This window comes from Maniola jurtina, chromosome 5 (genome assembly GCF_905333055.1).
Source record: "Maniola jurtina chromosome 5, ilManJurt1.1, whole genome shotgun sequence".
NCBI classification, from domain to species: domain Eukaryota; kingdom Metazoa; phylum Arthropoda; class Insecta; order Lepidoptera; family Nymphalidae; genus Maniola; species Maniola jurtina.
Genome location: NC_060033.1, coordinates 6382717 through 6400911, shown reverse-complemented (window position 1 = coordinate 6400911; position 18195 = coordinate 6382717). Strand labels below are relative to the sequence as shown.

Below are 18195 nucleotides of genomic sequence, written 5' to 3'. Positions count from 1 at the left end.
TAGTTTAAAACAAATAACTGTTTCGAAACTTTCATTAAAATTAGTCTCCCGAGCTCTTTATTACAAAAAGTTTCATGAAATGTATTTCAGGTATTTTTCATACGTTTTTCATGGCGTATTTTTTGCAGTTTTTCCACTTATTATGGGCGTTAAGTAAAGTTTCGTGTTATGTTGATGCGATTCACAATACTATTCAGGTAAACATTTTTTATTCGAACAACTTTTTTATGCTCGGGTTTCTATTTTCTGTCACTGTAAGCTTACTGTGTGCTTTAAAAATAAAGTTGTTTAATTTTCAGTCATGCCATTTCATGCTTACTGCAAGAGCTTTCGAATGTCTGTCTGTTAGGTTATAAATCAACTAAGTACCGATTTGGATTATTAACTCTATCATCATAATTTAAAAGTGTTTTAAAAGATTAAACAAGGGAAGCGGAAAGTTAATGATAAGATGCCAAAGAAAAACATGGTTCTAAGGACAGTAAAAAACTTAAGTTCCATTTCGTATAGAAGTTATTTTATAAAACGCAATAATCGTTATCTTTTTCGTTGATTTTGCTAATATTTGATGTGATTTAGAAGAGAACATGTGATTCAGTCATAAGCCGAAACCTCATTCTGTGATTATAACTATAGACCAAGTATTAAAATGTTTCAACGCTTTTAAAAAACCCATTGACATATTTTTGTGGTACTCATTGTAACAAACAATTCATCAAAATAATTTCAATTGATTGCTTCAAATTATGTTCAAATGATTAAACACATATCATTAACCTAAAAACCGTTTAGTGTAATTTGAATCGTACGTAATAATATAAGAGTACGTTAACGTTATTAAGGAATGATATATTTACTTACAGGGCTCGTAACGTTTACCTTACACTCCCATATATCTCCGATATCGTGCCTACTTGAGACGATACCGTCCTCACGTCACATAGTAACAGAAGGGGAAAAATATTCTGTGATAGCAAATATTCGAACGATAGGTATCTACTATCCAATTGTCTCACAACAGCGTATTTTTCTTAAAGTGCGGTTATGTAGTTATGAGGTACCTTCTTATAATAAAAACCGGCCAAGTGTGAGTCAGACTCGCGCACTGAGGGTTCCGTACTCGGGTATTTTTTGCAACATTTTGCACGATAAATCAAAAACTATTATGCATAAAAAATAAATAAAAATGTGTTTTAGAATGTACAGGTAAAGCTCTTTCATATGATACCCCATTTGGTATAGTTATCTTACTTTGAAAATTGAAACATATTTAAAAAAAATTTTAAATGATGTCACCACAAATTCACGGTTTTCAGATTTATTCCTGTACTTGTGTTATAAAACCTACCTACCTACCAAATTTCATGATTCTAGGTCAACGGGAAGTACCCTATAGGTTTCTTGACAGACACGACGGACGGACGGACGGACGGACGGACGGACAGACAGACAGACAGACAGACAGACAGACAGACAGACAGACAGACAGACAGACAGACAGACAGACAGACAGACAGACAGACAGACAGACAGACAGACAGACAGACAGAAAGACAGACAGACAGATAGACAGACAGACAGACAACAAAGTGATCCTATAAGGGTTCCGTTTTTCCTTTTGAGGTACGGAACCCTAAAAATTTGCTGTCGTCTAGGCTTTATTCGTACATTTCCATCTCCAAAATGGCAGCATGGTATCCTACCACGAAACAATTCGGATAAAGAGGTTAGTTAGTGTTACTAGCCGTTGCTGAAGTCTTCGATTACTATTAGTTTGCCATTGTGTTTTAAAAAAATATCTTCTTCACCGTTGACTTGTTTCACATAGTCAATTTTGCGTTCTTTCACTGTAATAAATAAACGATTGTTTGATAAACGCTATTAACGATATTATAACGCTGGTAAATGCATACAAAAGTAGGTGACTATCAAACTACTCAACGTTCAATCACTCACGGTCAAATGAAAAAGTCACACTGAATTTCAAATTTAGTGCTCAAGACCATATCGATGCGTTCTAAACTAAATTTATCCACTAACCACATTTTAGACAATTTCTCGTTAAATTAAGAAACTTGTTGATTTAAGATTTTTTTGTGTTATTTTTGAGATAATTAATAACAATGGTGTAATAGACGGCCAGGTTTCACATATTAGCAAAGGGGCGTAAATTTTTCGAGACAAAGGACAGTCGTACCTACAGTTTTCCAATAAAATTCACGTTTCAATTGAAATCGGATATTTTATCTTTTATTTTCGCTTCAGCTGTAACTCACAAACTTTCTGCAAATTTGATAAATATTGGACTGAAGAAGGGTATTGAATTTGAAACTAATATCTGTTTAATGTTATTTGAAGATATGGTCGCTTATTATAGGCCCGATCAGAAAGTTTAGAGTCACTTAGCGGACAACGGGGAGAGCTCGGAGAATCTATATGTTATTCATTATGGAATGCAGAGATCCTTAGAAGAACGAAATCAACCGACATTTTTAGCTCAATTATTAATACCAAGCAATAGTGGATGGAGGAAGCGCCGGGATAACCAACTCTTAGGGCCGGCGCACATATGGCGGAGCGCAGCGCAGGGCATGCCCGCGAAGTTTTCTAATCGCGTAACATATTACGCGAATTTCTACCAGAAAATGCGCGAGCACGCGTGGGACTGCGCGCGGATGCGCGAGTATCCGCACGGATGCACGATTGATTTTAGATATTATTTCAATGAGGACAATGTCGATAATATTTTGACTGTGAAAATGCTCTGCGCTGCGCTTCGCCATAAGTGCGCCGGCCCTTAGTTATAAATGTTATGTGTGGCACAATTTAGGAAATAACGTTTTTCTTTCTTTCTTTTTTCTTTCAATATGTTTGCATAGCTCGGATCATCGATGGACATTAGAAATCCAAGATGCTGCAGTGGTGATCCCATACTGAACAACGCAGAGTTGAAAGATCCTCTACTAATTGAACACACGATTTACTTGTCGCTGGAAGTCGCTGGCCAAAATGAAACAAGATCGTGTTTCGTGAGTAAAATGATCATGTTCTGCGGAGATTATTTTAAGAGACCTGAGTTCAGTAGTGTCCAGTTATCGGTTGAAACAGTAATAACAACATCGTGAAATATTCATAGAACTACAAGTCCTACTGCATCGCAGTAGACCATAACAGACCAATCATATTTCTTAACTACTTATTGACATGGTCTAACCGTAGAAGTCAGTTTACTTTAGTACGAAAATTGATAGGAAGCTAAACTTTTACAGAATACACGACAGATTAAATTTCATAAAGTTCAAGAATAAACTACATGTGGAGTGGAGATATAAAGTGTATTTTAGCAGCGGCGCAAATAGCAGAAGGTAAGGCGACAAACATAGAATAACTTGAAGCTCCAAGGCACTGCGAGGGTATAATGAGCACTCTACTATATTGCCCCACACGTACTTACTTTCACACAGGATATGTTACAGGCATTTTGTATAATTCAAACATTTCGTAGGATACCTGACCGGTAAAGATAAAGTGTGGTAATGATGCCTACATTGGTTTTGACGTGAGCGATTTCATTTTTTAACCCCCGACCCAAAAAGAGGGGTGTTATAAGTTTGACGTGTGTATCTGTGTATCTGTGTATCTGTCTGTGGCATCGTAGCGCCTAAACGAATGAACCGATTTTAATTTAGTTTTTTTTGTTGGAAAGGTGGCTTGATCGAGAGTGTTCTTAGCTATAATCCAAAAAAATTGGTTCAGCCGTTTAAGAGTTATCAGCTCTTTTCTAGTTTTCTTGTAGAAAAGAAGGTTAGATAACCGTTAGGTTCATAATATTATGGCAATAGACAAATGTCAAGCTGTCAAGATGGACGTTGCCTAAATACATAATTATTTATTTGAAAATGATGTTTTGGAAAACTCAGATACTACTTTAGATAGTAGGCGCGGAATAGTCCAAGAAAATCAGTTCAGCCGTTTGAAAGTTATCAGGTCTTTTCGGTCTTTTTTAGTTACTGAAACCTTCACTTGTCGGGGGTGTTATAAATTTTTAATTTACACTTGTTGTTTTCGTCATTTATTTTCTTGAAATTGTCTTTCTATCCTATCGAAAAATCAAACCATGCTCTGACATAAAATAATGAGCATTATGATAAACATCAAGAATTGGAACTACACTGATCATTTTTTTAGGGACAAATACATATGTATAAAGTATTTTACCAAGATTTATAAAATCAAGGCAGCATATAAGGTGTAAGTAGGTAAGTAGTTTGCGATTTTATCTTCAAGCGTCTGGTCTCGAAAATCTTATCTTACTTTTTCAATTTTCTGAGAATGTCCTTCTGACCAAGATATTTTATGTAACTATTAGCTTCGCACAGGTAGCTTATTGGAATTTTATCGTTATCAAATTTTTTTGACAATAAAATGGAACCTAATGCCACTCAGGAATAATATAACTTTCGACTGGTGAAAGAATTTTCAAAATCAGTTCAGTATTTCCAGAGATTACTCCCTACAAGCAAACTTATAAACCTTACATGTTTATAATTTCAGTATACAAGTAACGATTTAAAATGTGTTTTGTAGAATAATACACATTTATATTTAAACTATAGATATATTGATTAATATAAGTAGACAGATCAGTTCTCTTGAATTTCAGTAGGTACTTGAATGTAAAAATGAATTTATCGAAAAACTAGAAAGTTTGAACTTATATTTACATTGAAATACAAATACTGTTTGACCGGTCGATTGGCTACCCTTTCAACCACGAACGCAGCGGTTTTTACGAATAAAAAGAGGTGCATGCGTTTTTTAGCGTACGTTGGCTTTTCATGAAATTCATTGGTAGTATATTTCACCATGCAGATATCGGCTATGGCGTAATAGTAGCGCTATCAAGCTGTAAAATCCTGAACAATAATATATAAATCCATACTTAATGGTATAAATATAAAAGTGTGTCTTTTCGTTTGTTTACTACTAATTTATGCCTCAACTACTCGACCAATTTCAACTTATAACTATTTTACAATTAATATTCCAAACAACAAAGTACTTACACGTTACTGTAAATCAGCTCATATTCGAATGTTCTACGAGTATCTTCTAACATTCCTGTTGTACCTGTAAAAACAAGATTGAATTAAAGGTAACGTTAAATCTAATGGCAACTCATACGTCGAAATCCGCACACGGAATTCCGATACTAATATTATGACCTATTGAAATGTTAACCAAGCACCACATCAGTGTGGACAAGATGGCGAAGAAAAATTTGCGTGTATTTTTCACTCGCGTATTTAGCTAGTCCCTAGCCTAACAAAGAATTTTAAAAAGTAGACTGTGGTGGATAGTTGCGCGGCTTCAAATTCGCGCTTCCGATGTCAGTTTTTAGGGTTCCGTACCTCAAAAGGAAAAATGGGACCCTTATATGATCTCTTTGTTGTCTGTCTTTTCGTTTTGCCTGCCTGCCTACCTGCCTGCCTGTCTGCCTGCCTGCCTGCCCGCCCCCGCTCGATTTTTATTTATTTTAATGCAATTTTTGATTTATCGTGCAAAATGTCGGAAAAAATACCAGAGTACGGAACCCTAGGTGCGCGAGGCCGACTCGCACTTGGCCGGTTTTGGTCCGTAATCAGTCCTAGGTTTTGCGCTGTTTGCGAGCTGCTGCAGTGCGCGTGAAGAGCGGGCATACCGGATTAAAATTTGTTTAAGGATGCACGTACTGTTTTGCAGCAACTGAAATCAGGGACGTCACGAGACAAATGGCAGCAGCGCGATGTGACTATATAGCGACTTACATGTAGCGCATATTATATATGTAATTTCATATCTGTAGATGTGATGTATTGTTGGGGGTTAGAAGTTTGTTTGTGATGCAATTTGCGAGCCGTAACCTTGGTGCGTACTGTAAATATTTCTGCCTAAATTTTTAGGGTTCCGTAGTTACCTCAAAAGGAACCCTCAGTGCGCGAGTCTGACCCGCACTTGGCCGGTTTTCTATACTAATATTATAAAGAGGAAACCTTTGTATTTTTGTATATTTGTATTGAAGAGGCTCAAAAACTACTGGACCGATTTCAAAATTTCTTTTACCATTACTTAGAGGGATTCTTCCGAATCCGTATAGGCTATACGGATAACCGTATAGGCTATAGGGAGGCTTTTATCCCGGAAAATAGAAAAAATAAATGTCCACCCGTGCGAAGCCGGGGCGGGTCGCTAGTTTGTTATAATAGTAGTCTATGTGAAAAATAAAGATGTTAAGTAAAATAAAGACGTGATATTTGTTCAAATTTATTACGTTCTCACTTATGTTGAGGATAGCAACAAGTCTACAAGTTGAGAGGGTAGTCGTACATTATCGAAATAAGAAATGGAGAGTGTTATTTTTGCCTATAGAGTAACCATTTTTTGTTTCGTGAACATCGAATATTCGGGAGTAAATAAAAATGTTTGAATAAAGTTTGGCGTTTCTGTTACTGATATTGAGTTCAACCAAAATTCAATCAATCAAATAGTACGAATCAATTTAAAATAGTTCGTACTTTATAGGTGACACGCTGTTCCGTAATTTTTTTGACCAATGTGACTCTATTTCAAGTTTTTCATGGTTTACCTATTTTATAAACTAGAAAACTGTGCTTTTTTTCTGTGAGACTAGTTTATTTTTTTAATAATAATGAATTAACAAAATATTATTTTGGTACAATACACTTGCTCGTCAAGTGATTACTTTACCGTTAATATAACTACTATAAAGTAGAATTTTATCATCCTTGGGAAACAAAAATATTACCGCACTGTTAACACTATTGCAATACAAGGATAGAGATAGACCCATGCTACAATATGGTCGCAAAATGAATGTTTCATGTAACATACCGCATTGTCCCTGGTATTGCTCCGTCATAACACAGCCTTTCTACTTTTTAAAACAAAGAAAGTTACTATTTAGGGCTGTTTCAGACTACCTTTTTACTGAGTGTTTACGTTGGTTTTGGCGGCGCTTACCCACGTTTCACTAAATCGGACGCGCGTGTACACGCTTATTCCAGCATGTTCACTCGAACCAGTGATTGGGTCAGTCTGAAGCAATATGGATTCCGACAAAAAAACGACTCGCACGTATACGAGCTTATAAGCGCGTCTACGTTCATACTAGATGTACGCATAGTAAAAGGCACCCGTATACGTGCGTATGAAATCGAGCTTATATTATGTACAATAATAAAGCTTATCTGAAGCCGTCCTAGGGGCGTCAAATGCGATATCCTCAACGCGATCAACGCCAGAGAGTTGGCATATTACTAGCGTACTGGGACAAATATTTGCCTTAGAAGTTATTTGGCTAGAGCAAACAGTATATTTGAGTTCGCTGCTCTGTTGGCAAAATGTTCATATACCTTTAATTATGTCTGAGTAAAGTGACTACTAGGCATTTAGCTTTCTTGATTAGAGGTAGTTAATAACTGCTCTGTTCAAATGTTATACAACAAAATAATTATATACTGAATGTAGAAGAGTTTGTTTATTATAGTATTTTATCATTTGGTAGGTCTATATATCGTTATAGTTTGATTTGTAAGAGTTTATTTTTAGTTCAAAATTAGCTTCTTCGCGCTAACTTTAGGGTTTATAGGCGCCTTTTGAGTTCAAATTAAAAAGTATATGAACAATACCTGCATATGGAACGATATTTAAATGTGATACAGGCGTTATGTACCTATCGTGTGAGCCTAATCGATACTAATATCGTAATGCGAAAGTGTGTTGGTCTGTCACCTTTTCATAGCCCATTCTTTTAACCGATTCGAACGAAAGATACAGAGATAGCTTGCATCTCAAAAACGGACATGAGTTTCTATTTATCCCGGCAATTAAAACTATCTAATTCTCCTAAGATTATGAGATCTAAATTCACGCGGACGAAGTCGCGGGTATTAAAGAAAACATTTTCTAGGAGAATATTGTATTTCAAAGCAGAGTTTTCTTATTACTTATGCTTCTGACTTCACTAGGTAATATCAAAATGGCCTAGAAATAACGCCCTCTCGCTGTCACATTTCTGTTCTAGCTAATATTTCAACCAGGCTTAGAGTTGCGGAATTTTTAGTACATCCGATTCGATTTTGATATCGGATGCTGATCTGATATCGTAAATGTGCATGTATCAAAATTTTTGATATAGTTTAACACAAAGTAACAATACGAGTTGGTCTGTGTTTCGCTTATAACCTTTCAAAGGGGTTGCTACGGAATTGCTTGAAAATTTCAGAAGTAAGGTGAACCCGAATGAAGTTGTGGGCAACTGCTAAAGTAAACAAAGTGTCTTTATATTAAAGTGGTGGCATATAGCTCTAAGCTACGATGAAATATTAGCTTCAAGCGAGATATGACAAGGCAAGGTCGCTCTCTGTGGGCCGTTTCAACATTAGCTAAGTAAAATACGACATTATTTTAATTTCTACTATCTTATTTACACAAACTAGACGATGCTCACGACTTTATCCACGTGGATGGTTTTAGAAAATCCCGTGGGAACTTCTGGGATATAACGGATAAAAAGTAGCCTGTCCTTTACCAGGATGCAAGATATCGCAGTACCAAAGGTCAAAATCGGTTAAACGGATAGACCGTGAGAGCTGATTAGACAGACAGACATTCGCAATTAATATATTTAATATCAGAAGTAGTTATTATTAGTGTATGGAGTAAGTAGCATAAAGGTAAGAGCGCCACCAGTTTGGCGAGATATAAAATGTTAAAAATAGATAAAATTTGTGTGAATAAATAAATTAAAAAAAATAATTATAACATTATATGGATATGGATTTTATATTTTCAGAATTCACTGAAGTGATTGGTTCCTTTTATTTGTTACCACCGGATGTATTTATCTATTTTTTTTATGATGCATTTTTGCATCATATCAGGCTTATTGTATTTATTTTTGTCAAATAGGTACATGTAAAACCACGTAGAATGCTAAGATGAAGCCAGCACCTTTTTTACAAAAAATAATGAATCACTTATGCATTTGGTAATTATGAGGAATCCAATACAGCACCAAAAAACACTGAAGTAGGTATGGAATATACATGTACCTATCGGGTAAAAGTAAACAAGTGTTTCAATGTTCATTTTTGAAATCTAGTAGTTTTGTAATGTAGTTAATGCCTTTCTTTTTTTGAACTTAAAAATACGCTATAACTTTAAACTTTATAACTCGTGAAAGCTTTTTTGCAATAAGTAAGGAAAATAACTTTAGGGACGACAACCAACAAAAAATAAACAAAGCAGTAAAAAATTTACATAAACTATTTGACTAATATTTTAACCCAGCAAAATAAATCTATTCAATTGCTAAAGAAATACTTTTGCTTAGATATAACCCAAGCGTTTGATTTCGTTTGCTCGAATTCAACATTTTTCTTTCCAAATTGAACTCTGTTATTTCTATTCTAAAGTTTATTTTGGTTTAAACTAAATATTAATACTAAGAGAATCCTAGCCATCTATTCTGGCAGTACTCATCCCAATGGCTATTACAACAGAAATAGGGTTGCAACGCAATATCAAATAAAGGAACTTGCCCCAAGTGTCAAATCTAGAATAGAACATGCCTGTAAATAAACAAAATATTGTGAATCTTAAATCTAAACTGACTGACTATCTGGTATATCAAAGCACAGCTCAAAACAGTGGACGGATTAGCTAGGCATGTAAGCTATTATGACATAAACAAACGATTTTTGAAAATTCAACCCCTAAGGGGTAAAATATGTTTTGAAATTATTTGTGTAGTTCACGCGGATGAAGTGGCATAATAAGCATATATACCTAGTCTAGTGGTATAATAAACATATAGGAATATAATATATTATTATAATATTCCTATATATGAATATGTTTATTATATGCTTATACACATATCATAGGAATATATTATTATAGTTGCCTGCATTAAAATATTCCTTTATTTCTAAGAAATATAAAGGGTACTTGAAAAGGCTAATTAGAAGGTTCATCTTTAGGAATTATTTTTAAGGAAAGGTGATTAATGATAGTTGGTGATTTTCACAAAATCAGTAATGAATTGAAAAATGCTTCATCTGTCCGGAATCAAAACAAAACTTAAACCTTCTATTTTCAAACTGTAAAACTGGCTATTTTCAAAATAAGCAATCCATCCCATATTCTGAACTCCTACATAGTTGACCTTATCAAATCGATAGTGACAGCCCTTGTATAGGATCGTCCGATCGGAATTTAAAGCATCTTTCTTGAGAATTGAATCACGCCCTCGAACAATTGAGGATGACTTCTCCGGATTCTGCGACTTTTCAATGTTTTACATTGCAAATAAGCGAAATGAGAACCAATATTGGTCTCTTTGACCTTTTGCCCGAGTTACGTTTTTAGGATCCCACACGAATTTATGAAACAACGTCTCGCTTCAACACTGTAATAGCAAGTCCATGATTTCCGCGATGATAAGAGTAGGTCATTTTGTAATGATGATACTAGATGATTATATAGATGGCGTCATCAGACAAAAGAAAGGCTTACCCTTAGGTATAAGGCCAGAAGCAAAGCTAGTGGAGCAGAAAAATACGCGCAGAAATTCTCCACAGCAATTCGTCCGCGCAGATACATGAGACGTCTCTATTATTTCAATATTATGTTAGAGCAGTCATACAAGGATAACATGTGCAGTTGATCGCTGAACAACGTACACGAAGCGCTCGAGCAGTCGTTATCAAGTTGCAGGTGACTGCTCGAGCGGTCAGTAAAAGGATTGTGTAGTTCGCTATAAAGTCACAGGCTGAAGCTTCAAACTGACTATTGGCCAAAGGCCTAAATCTTGGCCATCATGTGATTTTTTAAGGTTTATTTGTTTTGAGAAACATCCAATTTTAATTCTGCTCTCCAACACAACGCCAGTTTTGACTTGTCTTTATGTAAAAATACTTTGTTCCCAAATTCAAATAAAATAGTCATTGTTGTCAGAGTTAATCCAATGCCTTGGTCATATGTGCTTGACGAGGGTGTGACGGTATATTTAGGCAGCTGAGATTATTGTGACTCGTATTGAAAGATACGAAGGTTATGTATTTATGGGACAAACAGTCTCCATGTTATCGTTGACATACAATATAATATGCGCCTAGAGGCCTTTATCATTGTTAATTTTGTCACCGCCTCTCTGTCTCAATGAGGGATTTTCTGTATAGCTATACCTAAATACCTACAATAGTTCCAATCATAGTTTTATCCTTTCTATTATCTCTTATTGTCCCAATTCACTTAATACCTTTGCAATTTTTTGAGCCTTTGCTTTCTTTCTACGCAAGTATACTTACTTGTCAATGGACTAAAACATGCAATAGTTGTTGCATATATTTCAACAAGGGACCTACGAGGATCATCAGATTGGCAAAATTATTAGGTTTAGAGGAAGGAAGTTTAAATAAGTACATTATCTAGTAGGTACACCCTACTAGATAATGTACTTATTTAGATCATTACTTTATAATTAGATCAGTAGTTCAATGCTTATCTTAAAATTGAGAAAGGTAACGTCCACGGGGGTTTTTAAAAATTGTGTGGAAATTTTCCTGGAGGAAATTCGCATTTAAAATAATAGGCAAAATGTGAAATAGATAAAATATTACCTATTTGCGTTCTAAATACCAGAATATTACTTAACTTAATAATGATCTTTTGTATCGCCAAAGATCTCGTATATTTTCTAGTTTGCTATTCTCATTGATAACGTTTAAAGAGAAAATGTATTTTTTGGTAGTAAATCCCTAGACCCTTACATATTTTTTGTGTTGAGCTTTCATATTCAAATATCAACTTCATATATACAAAAGGAAGTTGTTTCCCAATCTTATTACTGAAATATTTCTCCGAGATTCCAATATTTCGTACCCCAATATTCTCTGAAGGCCCTGGCAAATCCCAAAGTAAAACAATCTTGTAGCCTCCCTAATCAATATCCTGCGAACTCCAACACGAACTTAGTTTATTTACTACCAAAATCTTCATGTATGTTATTCATTGTATGTAAAAGTCAATTCTGTACAGTAGATAACGTCCAAGTTATAAGCGACAAGCGAGTAAAGAAATTTTGAGATCTACCATTTTTTTATAAAAAGGTATAATAGCTTTAATAGAACTACAAAATAATATTTATAACGACTTCTTAAGATTCTTGTTGAGGTTTTGGTGAATATAATATAATTGTTATTTTTAACCCCCGACCCAAAAAGAGGGGTGTTATAAGTTTAACGTGTATATCTGTGTATCTGTCTGTGGCATCGTAGCTCCTAAACTAATGAACTGATTTTAGTTTAGTTTTTTTGGTTGAAAGGTGGCTTGATCGAGAGTGTTCTTAGCTATAATCCAAGACAATCGGTTCAGCCGTTTGAAAGTTATCAGCTCTTTTCTAGTTACTGTAACCTTCACTTGTCGGGGGTGTTATAAATCTTTAATTTACACTTGTAATCTCTTGTTGAAATAGAATTTATTCAAACAATATTATATGCTAACTGCCATAGTTCTTTATTTTTCATTAAAAAGAATAAAATAAGTACCTTAGTATCATTATGATAACATTATTCCAAGCCATATTTGCAAAACAGCTGATTTCTATCAAGTAATATCTTTACGAACCGTGATCCAATTTCACTTGTACCACACGTTGATACATAATTCACAGATAGCTTTTGCCTTCTAATGTATTAGAGCCGGCTGCTAAATATTTATGCTACACCCCAATCTGCTAATGAATTTAGTTAGTAATTGCGCCAGGCGTTATTAATGCCTCGAAAATTGCCATTACCTGGTGTCTGTTTGTTCTCTTAATGAGGCACCTGATGCTTTACAACGTCTTTGAAATATTGCTTTGAGCCCGGAGGGAACATACCTACTTGTTACATGCCACCCAACCTGACCCGATGCGATTTGTGTGAGTCTTATCAAATCGTAGTACCTTCTATAGCAAGACTTATGTTGCTGTTCAGTTCTTAGAGAAAACTTAAACAAGTGTAAATTTATAACACCTCCAACAAGTGAAGGTTAAGTAATTAGAAAAGATCTGATAACTTTCGAACGGCTGAACCGATTTTCTTGGATTATAGCTAAGAACACTCTCGATCAAGCCACCTTTCAAACAAAAAACTAAATTAAAATGGGTTCATTAGTTTAGGAACTACGATGCCACAGACAGATATACACAGATACACACGTCAAACTTATAATACCCCTCTATTTGGGTCGGAGGTTAAAAACAAGTTTCTATCAACTTCTGTGATTAGAGTAAGCTGTTCCTACGTAAATTTTTGTCCGTCAGTCAGTTTATATATTACCTGGTATCTGTTTATTGTCCTAATGAGGCACCTGATGCTTTACAACGTCTTTGAAATATTGCTTTGAGCCCTGAGGGAACATACCTACTTGTTACATGCCACCCAACCTGACCCGATGCGATTTGTGTGAGTCAAATCAAATCGTAGCACCTTCTATAGTCAGACTTATTTTGAATGAATGAATGAATGAATATACTTTTATCGTACACCACAAAATTAGTACAGAAAAACACATAAAAAGCTCAACAAAATATAGGTACAATTTGGCGGCCTTATCGCTACCTAGCGATCTCTTCCAGGCAACCAAAATGGTCCAAAGGATATAGATATAGATATTAGAGGTAGGTGGAATTTTGCTGTTCAGTTCGTAGAGAAAACTTAAACAAGTGTAAATTAAAAAAAAATTTATAACACCAACAAGTGAAGGTTACAGTAATTAGAAAAGAGCTGATAACTTTCAAACGGCTGAACTGATTTTCTTGGATTATAGCTAAGAACACTCTCGATCAAGCCACCTTTGAAACAAAAATACTAAATTAAAATCGGTTCATTAGTTTAGGAGCTACGATGCCACAGACAGATACACAGATACACACGTCAAAATTGTAACACCCCTCTTTTTGGGTCGGGGGTTACAAACAAGTTTCTATCAACTTCTGTGATTAGAGTAAGTTGTATCTACGTTAATTTTTGTCCGTCAGTCAGTTTATATATTACCTGGTGTCTGTTTGTTCTCTTAATGAGGCACCTGATGCTTTACAACGTCTTTGAAATATTGCTTTGAGCCCTGAGGGAACATACCTACTTGTTACATGCCACCCAACCTGACCCGATGCGATTTGAGTGAGTCAAATCAAATCATAGTACCTTCTATGTAGTCAGGTTGTTTTTCTAAGTTTCTATCATTTTCTGCACGCTTGAGCTACAGTAAATATGCTGTCTATCATATTTCTGTAAAGCAAAATGTACTGAGTTAGGTTTTTTTGAAGAAAATCATTCTTATAGGGATTTTTATTCCGAAGAGATTTTTTCGTTCTGAATGTTTTTATTCAAACTGTAAGGATCGACACATACAGATGGAGTGGAGTCAAGTTTAGAACTTAAACTCAGCTTTATTACTTTGGAATACGGTTTAAATTGATATATTTACCAATTTTTTTAGATTATAGCTAAGAACACTCTCGATCAAGCCACCTTTCAAACAAAAAAAAACTAAATTAAAATCGGTTCATTCGTTTAGGCGCTACGATACCACAGACAGATACACAGATACACAGACACACAGATACACACGTCAAACTTATAACACCCCTCTTTTTGGGTCAGGGGTTAAAAAAGAGGATGCGTAGCACGTTTGGACGTTCCAAGCACCCACCACCCTTATGTTAAAGTAAATAAAGCATATTTTAAGTTGTTATTAAGAAAGACGCCTCGGCTCGGCTCTACGCTGACCTGTGTGCGTTGCGCCATTAGGGCCAAACTTGATATAATTTCCACCACATTTTCACAAACAATACGTTACTCTGACCCACATCAAGATACATAATGCATTTTCCCGTACACATGTTCCCGTCACTCCCAGCTTGAAGCTCCATAAGCTTGCATATTTATGAGGCACGTCCGTAATGAAGGCAGACTAATGAAGCATAGACTGCTTTGTATTTGGTAGTGTAATACCTACTGGTAACACTATACTCGTATTTTGTAAAGGAATATTTAAGTGTGATGTGAGTGCTCAACTTGATATGTAATAAGTATAGATTAAATTAGCTTTTCCTTGTTGAACTCCTATTGTTCGCGACAGGTCGAGATGCCAATTTTCTAGTGAGGTGACATCACATCCGTCCGTCTGTCTGTCAGCGGGATGTATATCATGAACCATAATAGGTAGAAACCTGTAATTTTCACAAAATATGTATTTCTATTGTCACTATAACCTCAAATACTAAAAAAAATCACAATGGTACGGAATTACGATGGTACGGAACCCTTCCTGTGCGAGTCCAACTCGCACTTAATATTTTTTTCAGGGATAGCCCTGAAAAAAATGACGATTAAGTATCAATTAAACCATTTTTTTAAATTGTCTCTCATGTAAATAGATATTATATCCTGACGCTAATCTAAGGTTGAAACATGGCTAATAATTTCTCTTCGGAGATATTGTTGGCTATGGCTAATGACCTGGCAGTGGGGGAGGTTTCTCCGCGTGTCCCTCTGACTAGCAGAGGGCACAGTGGATGAAGCGGAGGATGGGACGCGGGCGACGTGCGCGTCCCAAGGTCGGGGGACGCACTTCGTTGGTGCGTCCCGGAGGTGCGTCGATGGGGACCGAGTAGGTCCCCGGTGGAGGGTCTGCCTTGGCAGACGTCGCTGGCTGGGTCGCGGTTGTTTGCTTCGGCCGTTCCCGTGACCCAGTCGCCAGGCGACGCGCAGTAGCGCCGCTGGGGTTTAGTGGGTATTCCGGTCGCCTCTCGGCCGGCGAGTCCCACATACCCTCCCTCCGGGGGGGATGCGTAAATGCATTCCCCAGCGTCAACAAAAAAAAAAAAAAAAAAAAAAAAAAAAAAAAAAAAAAAAAAAAAAAAAAAAAAAAAAAAAAAAAAAAAGGTTGAAACTACAATGCTTGCATATTTATGAGGCTCTGTCTATTCTAATGAAGACGGTAATATGATAGAATATTAAATTTGGTGGCAGTATAATATTATTCACGAAATAATTATTACGTTTAATATAAAATTTAGGTAATCTAATTCTAGTACCTACACAAAAGATTACTGTCTCGTTCTCATTCATCTCAGATTATTCAAAAGAGAGCTTTGAATAATTCGGTATAATTTTTTTTTGCTTATTATTTATAGACTCAATACTGTACGTTCATGCTTCATCGTCATCACTCACATTGCCGGTTGGTCAAGCATATTGCCAATCCGCGGCAGATTTCACACACCTCAGAATACATTATGATTAATTATGAAGTACTCTCAGGCATTACTATGGGTACTCTCAGGTTTCTTCACGGTTTGGTCAGGTAGATAATTTTTATACTTTGTAGGTTCTCTTTAAAAATTAAACCGGTAAAATACTTATTCAGACCAAAAGTAGAAATGTTGCAAGATTAACAGCTCACAACGTAACTAGAATTACAAAGTAATTATCGATAGCTAGCCGAAACATTCAATTCAAAAAAATGGACCCAAGCCATGACAGAGTGGGAAGTTAGGGATGGCTCGAAGCGGAAAAAGGGAAGACAAAGAAAGCGTTGGGCCGATGATATAAAGAAGACGGCTGGGTCATTGTGGACGAGGCAAGCACGGGATAGACTCGTTTGGAAATGTCTGGAGGAGGCCTATGCGTCGGAGGACGCGCTGATTGCTAAATAACCAAAGTGCGAGACTTAAGTTTATTATTGTAAATTTATCAGCAATAAAGGCTTTATTTATTTAAGCCGAAACATTTGGAATTAATGGCAACAGGCAGGCACATCGCTCGCAGGATCAACAAGTGTAAATTAAATACCTAACACCTCCGACAATTGAAGCTTACAGTAACTAGAAAAGAGCTGATAACTTTCAAACGACTGAATCGATTTTCTTGGATTATAGCTAAGAACACTCTCGATCAAGCCACCTTTCAAACAAAAAAACTAAATTAAAATCGGTTCATTAGTTTAGGAGCTACGATGCCACAGACAGATACACAATACACACGTCAAACATATAACACCCCTCTTTTTGGGTCGGGGGTTAAAAAAACTTAAGGTCCCAACGTTCCTTTTTGAATAGTGACCTCAAACCGGAAATCACAGATTTGATGAAGATAATTTAATGTGTTGCAGAGAGAGAGGTGCTGGATAGATACAAGCGAAACCCTGTGCGTACTACATTATTTTAGTAGTAGGTAAGACTGTAGTGAGGTTTCCACGTAATAGTAACATCGCAATTACGTACAATATAATATTCCATGAATATGTAGGTATAATGCTGCCAAATTCAAGACGCTATTTCATTAGTGTGCCTTCATTGCGACGGCCGTAGTCTCATAAATATGCAAACCTATGTGGTTTGAAGATACTGACATATACTGTACATCTATGTATCTACTAGAATTGTACCTATTATGTTTGTTTGTATAGGCAGCACAAAGTGAAGTCTTATTTTTACCCGACTACGGCAAAGCCAAAAGGAAGGGTTATGATTTTAGCAGTCTATGTATGTATGTATGTTGGTATTGAATTCTGTGTGTTCCACCGTAGCGCCTAATTCACTGGACCGATGAGGTGTCAACAGACTCGTCCTTATAGTCCGGGTGACATAGGCTACATTTAGGCATCGTAGCTCCTAAACGAATAAATAGATTTTAATTTCGTTTTTTTATTTGAAAGGTGGCTTGATCGAGAGTGTTCTTAGCTATAATCCAAGAAAATCGGTTCAGCCGTTTGAAAGTTATCAGCTCTTTTCTAGTTACTGTAACCTTCACTTGTAGGGGGTGTTATAAATTTTTAATTTACACTTGTGAAAAAAGTTTTAACCAGAAATAAGTACACTATTAAGAAGCTTAGCTTGTTGTTTTTTTTTATATTTCTACACTCAGCACAATTACTGCAACATCTTCTCTCGCGAAATGGCGAAGTCAGCGACATGAAAAAAGCTTGCCTCCCTAATGAGATTGCACTCTTTGTGACTGGTGCAGTTTTAGCACTCGACGCATGTCTGCACTGTAAAAAATACGAAATATTATCTTAATTATATTTTGTTTCAAGTTTATGTTTTTAACCCAAAAAAAGGGGTGTTATAATTTTGACGTGTGA

At 35.9% G+C, this 18195-nt stretch overlaps 1 protein-coding gene across 1 annotated transcript in view; it reads right to left on the bottom strand.

Moving 5' to 3' along the window:
• LOC123865412 (Down syndrome cell adhesion molecule-like protein Dscam2) overlaps positions 1-18195 on the bottom strand; it is a 154788-nt gene that overhangs the window by 76244 nt on the left and 60349 nt on the right. The window contains exon 5 of the mRNA XM_045906412.1: positions 5067-5130. Within this exon, the coding sequence (XP_045762368.1) occupies positions 5067-5130 (64 nt within the window). The remainder of the gene's footprint in view (positions 1-5066; positions 5131-18195) is intronic.